The following is a 12,263-nucleotide window of genomic DNA, read 5'->3' as shown; positions in this document are numbered from 1 at the left end:
GAAACAGCTGTCCCCTTTGTTCTCTAAAATGTATCTTAAAATACTACCCTCCCTTTTTCTCCTCCTGCAGCAGGTGCAAATGTTTCAATGTGGCCCCTATCTACACCGTCCCAGAGGCTGGTCCAGATTAGAAAGCGGAAAAAACGAACTCGGGACGACATGTTTGCCGAGCTCATGCAGTCCTCCTGCACTGATACGATCCAGCTGAATGTGTGGAGGCAAACAATTGTGGAGTCACGTAAAGCATTACATGAATATGAAGAGAGGAGGGACATGCGCGACGAGAGCAGGCAGGATGCTACAGTCAAGCTCATGAGGGAGCAAACTGTCATGTTCCGCTGTATGGTGGATCTAATGCGGGAAAGGCAGCAAGACCACAGACTGCTGCTGCAGCCCCTGAATAACCGCCCTCCCTCCTCCCCAAGTTCCATAGCCTCCTCACCCAGATGCCCAAGAACATGGGGGGGAGGGCGGGGGAAGGCTATGGGGATCCACACAGTCAACCCCAGAGGATTGCACAAGCAGCAGAAAGCTGGCATACCCGAAATTTTGATCTGGTTTCTGGACTTGTCCTTCCCTCCTCCTCCACACCTGTAACCCAATACCCGCCCTCCCTTGTCTAGCTTCTGATTTCTCTCAATGTTTTGTGCAACAAATAATAAAGAACGTTTTTTAAACAGTTGTGACTTTATTTCCTTTCATTATATATATATATTATTAAGGGTATATATATATTATTAAGGGGCGGGTAACTAAGAGAAACAAACAACTCTCACACGGTACCCTGGCCAGTCATGAAACTGGCTTTCAAAGCTTCTCTGATGTGCAGAGCGCCATGCTGTGCTCTTCTAATTGCCCTGTTGTCTGGCTGTGCGAAACTGGTCACCAGGCGAGTTGCCTCTACCTCCCACCCCACCATAAACGTCTCCCCCTTACTCTCACAGACATTGCGGAGCACACAACAAGCAGCAATTACAACTGGAATATTGGTTGCGCTGAGATCTAACCGAGTCAGTAAACTGTGCTAGTGTGCTTTCAAACATCCAAAAGCACATTCTACCACCATTCTGCACTTGCTCAGCCTATAGTTGAACTGCTCCTTACTACTGTCCAGGCTGTACGTACGGCTTCATGAGCCATGGCGTTAAGGCTGGGTCCCCGAGGATAACTATTGGCATTTCAACATCCCCAACAGTAATTTTCTGGTCTGGGAAGTAAGTTCCTTCCTGCAGCTGTTCAAACAGACTAGAGTTCCTGAAGATGTGAGCTTCATGCACCTTTCCCAGCCATCCCACGTTGATGTCGGTGAAACGTCCCTTGTGATCCACCAGTGCTTGCAGCACCATGGAAAAGTACCCCTTGCAGTTTATGTACTGGCCGCTCCGGTGTGCCGGAGCCAAAATAGGGATATGCGTTCCGTCTATCGCCCCACCGCAGTTAGGGAACCCCAGCGCATTAAAGCCATCCACAATGGTCTGCACATTTCCCAAAGTCACTACCCTTGATAGCAGGTGGTCAATGATTGTGTTGGCTACTTGCAGCACAGCAGCCCCCACAGTAGATTTCCCCACTCCAAACTGATTCCTGACTAACTGGTAGCCGTCGGGTGTTGCAAGCTTCCACAGGGCTATGGCCACTCACTTCTCAACTGTGAGGGCTGCTCTCATTTTGGTGTCTTTGCGCTTAAGGGCAGGGGACAGCAAGTCACAAAGTTCCATGAAAGTGGCCCTATACATACGAAAGTTTCTCAGCCACTGGGAATCATCCTGTACCTGCAACGCTATGCGGTCCCACCAGTCTTAGCTTGTTTCCTGGGCCCAGAATCGGCGTTCCACAGCATGAACCTGGCCCAACACCACCGTGATCTCCCAATCGCCACATGCCATGCCATCTGTGTCCATGTCCTCATCACTGTAGTAATCACGCTGTCGTCGCTTCCTCGCCCGGTTTTGTAGGTTCTGCACATACTGATGGATAATGCGCGAGGTATTTACAATGGTCAAAACTGCAGCGGAGATCTGATTGGGCTCCATGGCTATGGCGCCTGGACAGATAATCCTGGAAAAAGGGTGCGAAATGTAGGAGAGCAGAGTGGCAGCAGAAGCTGTGCTGTTTGGTTCACGGTAGCCGAACAATGGCGGAAAATGGTTGTCTTCTGTGGCTTTCATGGAGGTGGAACCCAGGACAGACAACATGGAGAAGCTCCAAAGTGTGACAATAGCAGGAGACCAGAGTTGGCGGCGGAAGCTGTGCTGTTCGGTTCACGATGGCCAAGCAAAGTTGAGTTGGAGATGTGGATTCATAGTAGAAGGAGAGCAGCGGTGCACCGTCCGCTGAAAGCAGTATGGCATCTGTAAGCCAAAAAGGCGCGAAATGATTGTCTGCTGTAGCTTTCTGACGACACACACCCAGAAACACCTGCAAGAATGTTTTTGCCCCACCATGCACTGGGAGCTTAACACAGAATTTCAATGGGCAGCGGGGACTGTGGGAAATGTGCAATAGCTACCCACAAAGCACTGCTCTGACATTCGATGCTAGCCTTGGTACTGTGGACGCAATCTGCCGAATTCACACACTTTAGTGGGTACTCAGAAGACAATGTATAAAATAGCTTCTGAAAATTCAAATAGAATAATTTCAAAATAATTTCGTACTGTAGACATACCCTAATAAGATTAACCTTCACTGCAGAATTAACTTGAGTTATCTAATCTGAAGTTAGTTTAGTTCAAGTGACAGTGGTCATGCTGAGAAAAGGGAGAAAAGGTGGAGAAGTTGCACTGTATGTAAGAGAGCAGTATGATTACTCAGAGCTCCAGCATGAAAAATGGAGGACAGCCTGTTCAGAGTCTTTGGGTTAAGTTTAGAGGCAAGATCAACAAGGGTGATGTCGTGGGGGGCATCTGCTATAGACCACCAGACCAGGAGGATGAGGTAGACGAGGCTTTCTTCAGACAGCTAACTAACAGAAGTTTCCAGATCACTGGCCCTGGTTCTTATAGGGGACTTCTGACATCTGCTGGGAGAGCAATACAGCAGTGCACAGACAATCCAGGAAGTTTTTGGAGAGTGTTCGGGACAACTTCCTGATGCAAGTGCTGGAGGAACCAATGAGGGGCTGTGCTCCTCTTGACCTGCTGCTCACAAACTGGGAAGAATTGGTAGGGGAACTAGAAGAAGGTGGGCAGCAGTAACCATGAGATGGTCAAGTTCAGGATCCTGACAAAAGGAAGAAAGGAGAACAGCAGAATATGGACCCTGGACTTCAGAAAAGCAACTAATGGACAACTACTGATTAATAAATTTTCACAATACTATTATAATTTTGAATATTTCAATAAAGTCTCCCCACCCACCACAAATGACAGACTTAGAAATGTTGATGAACCTTGACAATGGAACACAGAACAAGTTCACAGAGTAGTAATGCTAAAACCTGGATTTAGTGGGCCACTCTAAAGCACTCTACAAAATCCTTCACTTTCAGTATAAGTCAAATATAACAGATAGAAACTATCCTAAAGAAATGTGTAAACAATACTTATTTGGCTTTCAATTACTTCAGTTCAGTTGAGCCCCAAAAAAAGAATATGTACGCTCCTGTGTTTAAGGCTTCGCAAGGATCAGAATACTGTTTCTGACTGCACTATACTATTTAATTTACAAAAGACTCTTGAGAATTAGATGCTCACAAGGTAGGGAAGTACTTTCAGAACTAAATCAATGTGAAGAATTTGTTATAAGGGCCTGACCTGTATCATTACATTTCAACTCTGAGTAGGGAATCTAAATCTAAAATCATCAGAAATTCTCTCATTAAATGTTTGTAAAAGACATTGAAATGAAAATAGCATTTGGGGTTTTTTAAATGTAAACTTCATAATGCAGAGTTGGTGAAGCAAACAAGGCTGAATTTCAGCATTGATATGAGAGAGAGAATGAATGTGCTTTTTCATAATTATGGACGCAACAGACCAAAACCAGATTAGTTTTTATTCATAAACAATTTCACCAAAATAGCTGATGGGTCGCAGCTTAGTACTTCACTTAGAGAAGTTGAAGGAACATATAAATATAGTAAAAAGCAGAGATAAGTTACTTACTGATGTAAATGCTGAAAGCTCCTCTTCAGTTAGCTTGTGTATTGGGTTGTTCTTTTGGAAATCTATGCTGTGAAACAAGAATTATTTGAGTATACACAAAATAATTTCAGTTCAATGGGTACAATCTTTATATATAAAGCATGCTTCTCAAATTTGCAAAAAGCTAAAAACATCTTCTAGAAAACAATGTTATGAATAAAAAATATTTTATTATGTATGTGCAACAGAGGGTTTGAGCCTTTGTCCTTAAGTCAGATAATTGAAAAAAGAAAAAAACCCCATATTTGGGTATGTTACATCCTGTCAAGGTGGTTTTCGAAAGATGGTACCCAAGAGATAGGTTGTTAAGGCCCTTCAAAGTGGCCATTAATCACTGTTTTCTCTTCCTTAGTGCCACCTTCTAGAGGGTGGAGAGCAAAACTGTTGTATGAACTTCTATTATAGCTCTTTGCCTTCAGAAAACTGGGAGAACTAGAGAAAGGATTTAATAAGTGTGTCAAGGGGGACACAAAGAGAAAGAAAGTGGTCAGAGAAAGGGATTACTTTCAAGGGATGTTATGCGTTTAGTTGTCTTTTTTATCCACTCACTCTCTCTGTAAACAAGCCAAGATACTTTATCTCGTTTAAGCTTATAAGCAGTGTAAACTGAGCTATATTAAGCCAGTATTTTAAATCCATTTTCTGTCTTTCCAGGAACTTGTTTATGTTTGGATTACTGATCCATGGGTAATTGGACACAATCTTCTTCAAAAAGAAAAACTCCATAACCTTTAAAGGAGAAGTACTAAAAGGTAAAGATTTCTGGAACCTGCAACCTCCTCTCAATCTGTCAAGGAGCACTGACAGAGGGCTCCTTGTCCAGTAAGCTGCCAGCAAGCCATAGTGAGCAAACACAAGGGAAAAGCCAAAAACAGAGCAGAAGATGAGAGTTGGCAAGCATATTAATCATAGTAGGATGTATCTGTAAAGCCAAAGAAGGAAATGGGTACACAACTCCAAATAATTGGACATTTCTTACATGAACAACTCAGAATAGCTCACCAAATCCCATAATGTAGTGCTAGTGATATATGAAGTCCATCAATAATACAAAAGGAGACAACAGGGTTATAATTCCACTCCCATGTGAAACACCAAATTATATTAAGGCCTAAATCACACTATAAACAAAGAATGCTCTCCGCTGAAACTTTATAATTGCTTTTTGCAAAGTATAAAGAATACAGTGGTAGCGTTCTTCAGATAAAGTTGCACAAATTCTCATGTTATATACTGAACATGAAAAGTGATTATGCTCTTTAATTCTATACACTTCAAATGGGAGAAATTTTTGGTCTCAAATCTAATTATCCTCCAACTGTAATAATTATACTTTGTGCATATATTGTACAGTTACATTATAGACATAATATACAACTATTTGTATACATAATATACAACTAGTTAAAAGATTGTTACCACTCATAAGCACAATGGACACAGTTAAAGTTGCATTTTAATCATAACATTTTCATTTCCTGAATTGTGTCCATTTATATTTTTCAACCTTATGTTTCATTAATATCAGAGCAGAACATAATTTCAATACAGAATAAATTCCCTCACTGACATCTATCTATGGAGAAAGCTTAACTTGAAAATGTTATATAGTATTGTACCTAAAATATTTACATTTTGTTTTCTTTGCTCTCACCACACTGAACATCCTCCTAATCCACTGCAACTACCTAATTAAGAGTTGGGAAAGAATTTTCATGGATCATGGGATTTTATTAATCACATTTAAAATTTTTTATTGAATACCATTTTACTTCCTCCAGAGTAACAAATATAATATGTACACAGCATCCGAGAAGCATACCATAGGTTTTTCAGAACAAAGGAAAGAGATACCCTGTCCAAAGAGCTTTATCTAGCTCTACATGTGACTCAAGAACTCAGTGACAGATAAAAAAGATGATGGGGTCTCAGAGAGGGCACAGTAGGGAAAAAGGAGGATGAGAAATACAATAATTTTTATTTGCATTCCAATAGTGCCTAAACACCTCATCATTGTAGGTTTCAGAGTAGCAGCCGTGTTAGTCTGTATTCGCAAAGAGAAAAGGAGTACTTGTGGCACCTTAGAGACTAACAAATGTATTTGACCATAAGCTTTCATGAGCTACAGCTCACTTCATTGGATGCATTCAGTGGAAAATACAGTGGGAAGATTTATATACATAGAGAACATGAGACACTGGGTGTTACCATACACACTGTAACGAGAGTGATCAGGTAAGGTGAGCTATTACCAGCAGGAGAGCAGGGGGGTAGGGGGGGCGAACCTTTTGTAGTGATAATCAAGGTGGGCCATTTCCAGCAGTTGACAAGAACGTCTGAGGAACAGTGGGGGGGGAGGGGGAGAAGGGGAATAAACATGGGGAAATAGTTTTACTTTCTGTAATGACTCATCCACTCCCAGTCTCTATTCAAGCCTAAGTTAATTGTATCTGGTTTGCAAATTAATTCCAATTCAGCAGTCTCTCGTTGGAGTCTGTTTTTGAAGTTTTTTTGTTGAAGAATTGCAACTTTTAGGTCTGTAATCCAGTGACCAGAGAGACTGAAGTGTTCTCCGATTGGTTTTTGAATGTTATAATTCTTGATGTCTGATTTGTGTCCATTTATTCTTTTACGTAGAGACTGTCCAGTTTGACCAATGTACATGGCAGAGGGGCATTGCTGGCACATGATGGCATATGTCACATTGGTAGATGTGCAGGTGAACGAGCCTCTGATAGTGTGGCTGATGTGATTAGGCCCTATGATAGTGTCCCCTGAATAGATATGTGGACATAGTTGGCAACGGGCTTTGTTGCAAGGATAGGTTCCTGGGTTAGTGGTTCTGTTGTGTGGTTGTTGGTGAGTATTTGCTTCAGGCTGGGGGCTGTCTGTAAGCAAGGACTGGCCTGTCCCCAAGACCTATGAGAGTGATGGGTCATCCTTCAGGATAGGTTGTAGATCCTTGATGATGCGTTGGAGAGGTTTTAGTTAGGGGCTGAAGGTGACGGCTAGTGGCGTTCTGTTATTTTCTTTCTTGGGCCTGTCCTGTAGTAGGCGACTTCTGGGTACTCTTCTGGCTCTGTCAATCTGTTTCTTCACTTCAGCAGGTGGGTATTGTAGTTGTAAGAATGCTTGATAGAGATCTTGTAGGTGTTTGTCTGAGGGGTTGGAGCAAATGCACTTGTATCGTAGAGCTTGGCTGTAGAGAATGGATCCTGTGGTGTGGTCTGGATGAAAGCTGGAGGCATGTCAGTAGGTTTCCTGTATAGGGTGGTGTTTATGTGACCATCGCTTATTAGCACTGTAGTGTCCAAGAAGTGGATCTCTTGTGTGGACTGGTCCAGGCTGAGGTTGATAGTGGAATGGAAATTGTTGAAATCATGGTGGAATTCCTCAAGGGCTTCTTTTCCATGGGTACAGATGATGAAGATGTCATCAATGTAGCGCGAGTAGGGGCATTAGGGGACGAGAGCTGAGGAAGTGTTGCTCTAAGTCAGCCATAAAAATGTTGGCATACTGTGGGGCCATGCAGGTACCCACAGCAGTGCCGCTGATTTGAAGGTATACATTGTCCCCAAATGTGAAAAAATAGACTCCAACGAGAGACTGCTGAATTGGAATTAATTTGCAAACTGGATACAATTAACTTAGGCTTGAATAGAGACTGGGAGTGGATGGGTCATTACACAAAGTAAAACTATTTCCCCATGTTTATTTCCCCTCGACTGTTCCTCAGATGTTCTTGTCAACTGCTGGAAATGGCCCACCTTGATCATCACTACAAAAGGTCCCCCCCGGCTCTCCTGCTGGTAATAGCTCACCTTACCTGATCACTCTCGTTACAGTGAGTATGGTAACACCCATTGTTTCATGTTCTCTATGTATATAAATCTTCCCACTGTATTTTCCACTGAATGCACCTGATGAAGTGAGCTGTAGCTCACAAAAGCTTATGCTCAAATAAATTTGTTAGTCGCTAAGGTGCCACAAGTACTCCTTTTCTTTTTTCCTCATTCTAGGTGCTGGACAAACAGCTACACATTTCCTCTGCCTCAAAGAGCTTACAGTCTAAGCGAGCAAGACAGGAAAAAAAAGTCATGTTGGATATGTCTACATTTTTACTTATTAATTAACCCAGAGTATATATTAATACCTGGGGGTGGGGGGCAAACAGCTGTGCATAGCTCTCTATCAGTGTTATAGAGGGCAATTTTATCAAGACTATAGCTTAGTATATGCTCTAGTCTTGATTTAAAAAAAAAAAAAGACCTTATTTCACTGAGATTTTATTTTTTTAACATTTCACAAGATTCAAGGGAGATTTTACAAAAGGAACAAAGATACCAATAAACTTACCAAACTCCAAGGATAACAGCAAGTTCTTCTGCACACAGGTCGGGCAACTGGTACTGATCAGCATCTGCTAATTTTATCTCATTTAGCACTGTGTCATCATTTAAATCATAATTCTGTTGAAAAACACATTGTAAAGTAAATACAAACTATTATAGTAATACCTTTAGCTTATTTTGTTGCCCCTAATATCAAATGAGAACATATTTAACTGTTTGAATGTCACAATAGATATTTTATAAAATAACTGAACTGCAAATCAGCTTTTATAATTCTTTAGCAGCAACCTCTCCAGCTGTCTGAACAGTGGAAAGGAGCATCATCCAGTCCTTTTTTGCTAGAAGGATAGTCATTGTGCTGCAGAATGTCAAAGATCTGACACTGGGGGCATTTTCACTGCTCTAATAGGAAAATGAATATTGTCTTCAAGAGAGAAGGGCAACAACTATGACTATCTTTACTGACTTTTTTTCCCAGTTAACAACACCATCCAAGAAAGACTGTTTTTATGGTTTGTCACAAGAGAAGATGGATTTTACAATGATTCTCAGTAATTAGTTTTTGTTTCAATGCTCACTGAACATGCAATATTTTATGATTACTGACCCTTTAAATGATGAAGTTAATGTTAAGACCTAAAAATAATCTATAAGGTCAATAACTGAAGTTTAATCGTGAGGCCAAAAAGCTTGAAACTGGCAGAAGTACAAAAATCTTAGAACTACAACAATACGTCAAATAAAACAAAGAAGTTCTATTCATCTACTCCCTCAAAACAAAGGGCTTTTTGTGTGAAAATATGCAGTTCTGTTCTCTTTTTAAAGTATACTGAAAGTACATTTCTAGAGTATGTTGGTATTCATCACAGTTTCTATGTATTGACTAAACACAGCCAACCAAAAATTCTATATCCTCTTCCAATATGAGCTAGCCACTTAAGAAGAGAGCAGCTGACTCTACTTCATCAGACGTAACAGAAGTTACATTAAGGAATTATAAGATAATCAATAAGCAGTGTCCAAGTTCTAGTCTACAAGCCAGAGAAATTACAGCAGTCATTAGGCTGACTGAACAGATTCAGTTAGTGTTAACTTACTTATGTAAGATGGTCAATTGAAATATATTATATTGAGATTAGATCATGTCTTGCACATGTTTTTACAATCCAAGCTGACAAACTACATGCAAAACGAAAGAAGCTGTTCAGGACTGTTTTCAGATTAAGACTAATCCAACATTCCTCACACCAGAATGGCATTAAGAGTCTAAACATATACCCCACATCTCAGGCCTTGCCTCTACACAATCATGCACCTATTTAACTAAAGGCATGATTTTAAGAGATTTAGTTTAACTTGTGTACATCCATCTGACTATAGACAAGGCCTCTGAAATTTACCTTCTCACAGCTCTATTCTTCTACCTTCCTGCAACAAAAAAGAAGTCTGAAACTGTTTGTTCCGAGATACAAAATGTATTTTCTTGTGATGCAACCAAACACACCAAGGCTACCTCTACACTATGAATGAGGGTGTGATTCGAATACACATACTCATGCTGGCTTTCACAGAGCTAACAAATAGTGTACTCATGGTAGCATGGATAGCAGCTGCGGAGGCACAGCTTGTCCTTGCTAAGTACTCACCCACTGGTTTTCATGTGCTTCTGCAGCTGCTACACTGCAATTTAGACTCACACTAGTTCAATGAGAGTTAGCACAAGTATGTGTATGTGAGCAGGGCAAGCACACCCCTAGCTCATAGTAAAGAAGTAGCCTAAAGCTGGCCAGCACCAGATGGCATTAGAGAGTACCTATGTTAGTTTGATTGCATCTAGTCAAGTACAAAGTCAGATGGCTTCATTGGCTTTGTTTTGTACAATTATTATTCACCATATATTGCAATTAATAGGTTTTTTGTTCAGTAAACTTTTCCATATTCCACAGAACACAAAGGAATTTAAGGATGCACTAAAAAAAAAAAAATCAGCAAATGCCAGATTTAGAAGTTACATACAGCCTTAATTGCCCCACTTTTATGCATTATGATATAGTATTTAATTTTTTCAGCATTAAGAAATTCTACTTGCCCACACTCCTGGAACAAGCTTTTTTTGGACATGCAAGTCATCTTACTTGATGGGTGAGTAAAATGCCAGAATGATAACCATAAGATGAAAATAATGAAAGGACAGACAAGCAAATTTTGTGCCTGAGCTGTTTTATTTTTTTTTTTACATATCAGTTTTTCAAGGCTGAATCACATAATCATAGACTATTTCTCAAACAGTATAATATTGTACATTTCCCCCCACAATCCTAGACACGCATGGAGTGCCTTTTAATGTTTGCCATACTTATTCTGTGTGACTGAAAGCAGTCCCTGGATTCACACCCTACATGCTATGTAATAATCTTTATAGAAAATATGCCCCAGCCCAGAGCCCTATCCTGCACTGCAAACCCTTCATCCCAGGCCCCACTCCAGAGTCTGCATCTCCAGTCGGAGCACTCACCCCCTCCCACACACCATCCCCTTGCCCCAGCCCAATGAAAATGAACATGTGAGCAAGGGTGGGGTGGAGCGAGCTACAGAGGGACGGGGGATGGAGTGATTGAGACAGGCCCCTGGGGAAGGGGTCGGACAAGGGTGTTGGGTTTCCTGTGATTAAAAAGTTGGCAACCCTAGGAGACGATGGCAGGAAACAGCACAATTTGTTTGCATTGCAAAGCACATGTTTTAGTGAAAATCTGGGAGTAGGAGTGTGTTGGGGTCAGCCTGCAAGTAGTAACTAAGGAAGCCAGAACGTGACTGGTGTGTTGCTGGCAAACTGCTGGAGTCAGAGCTGCTAGACCGGGGCCTGCCACTATACACAGCTAACACAGGTGGGGAAGAAAAAGCATGGAGGCTCCTTCACCACCAGACTTTATGTTGCCTTCCTTACCACTTGTATAAACTTTACTTTGAAGGGTAACCTTCACATGAATCCACTTTAAATGTTCACTGGACTACAAAAGAAAGGGGCGGAAAATCCCAAGTTCTCTCTTTCACCTAAGACAACAAAGGCACCATCACCTTTGGGCCTCTGGGAGACATCCTGACTGAGGAAAGGGTCAGCCATCGTCTTGCTGGAAGATTGTGGATGAGAAAGGCCCTCTTGAACCAAAATTTACTAGATTAAGTTTTTGACTTTTAGACACTTGTTTTTGCTTTTATTTGCTTATAATCATTTTTAACTTTATCTCTTTATACTTGAATTCACTGAAAATCCTATTCTTTTGTTAATAAACTTGTTTTATTTTTACTCTAAACCAATCCAGCGCTGTGTTTAAACTGAACTGTTTGATAACTCAAGTTAAAGTAACAAACTGTTGAATATTGATTCCTTACAGGGGCAATGAACTGACTAGGAGAGGGCTAGACATTGCAAAGCACATGTTTTAGTGAAAATCTGGGAGTAGGAATGTGTTGGGTCAGCCTGCAAGTAGTAACCAAGGAAGCCAGAGTGTGACTGATGTGTTGCTGGCAGGCTGCTGGAGTCAGAGCTGCCAGACCAGGGCCTGCCGCTATACACAGACACTCAAGGTGTGAGCTACATGCTGGTTGGATGGCTGTGAGCAACAGCAGCAAAGCCTTCTGAGGCACCTAGGGGTGCATGACAGGCACTGATACAACGTTTACTGGTCAGGCCTGTACCCCAGAAGGATTTTTGGATGTCAGTGGAAATTGCTCTGCCCCTCTAAAGATTTAGCCCCTAGCCATTTAA

The 12,263-nt window shown here is 41.4% G+C and overlaps 1 protein-coding gene across 2 annotated transcripts in view; it reads right to left on the bottom strand.

The window, feature by feature from the left end:
• TTC27 (tetratricopeptide repeat domain 27) overlaps nt 1–12,263 on the bottom strand; it is a 184,823-nt gene that overhangs the window by 114,662 nt on the left and 57,898 nt on the right. For both annotated transcript variants that reach the window (XM_084622456.1, XM_084622457.1), the window contains exons 8-9: nt 8,502–8,614; nt 4,107–4,173 (exon numbers count right to left, since the gene is read on the bottom strand). In XM_084622456.1, the coding sequence (XP_084478582.1) occupies nt 4,107–4,173; nt 8,502–8,614 (180 nt within the window). The remainder of the gene's footprint in view (nt 1–4,106; nt 4,174–8,501; nt 8,615–12,263) is intronic.

The sequence above is a fragment of the Lepidochelys olivacea genome, assembly GCF_965140295.1.
Source record: "Lepidochelys olivacea isolate rLepOli2 genome assembly, chromosome: 3".
Taxonomy (NCBI): Eukaryota; Metazoa; Chordata; order Testudines; family Cheloniidae; genus Lepidochelys; species Lepidochelys olivacea.
The sequence above is the reverse complement of the archived record's forward strand: the minus strand, read 5'-3'. Positions and strand labels throughout refer to the sequence as shown.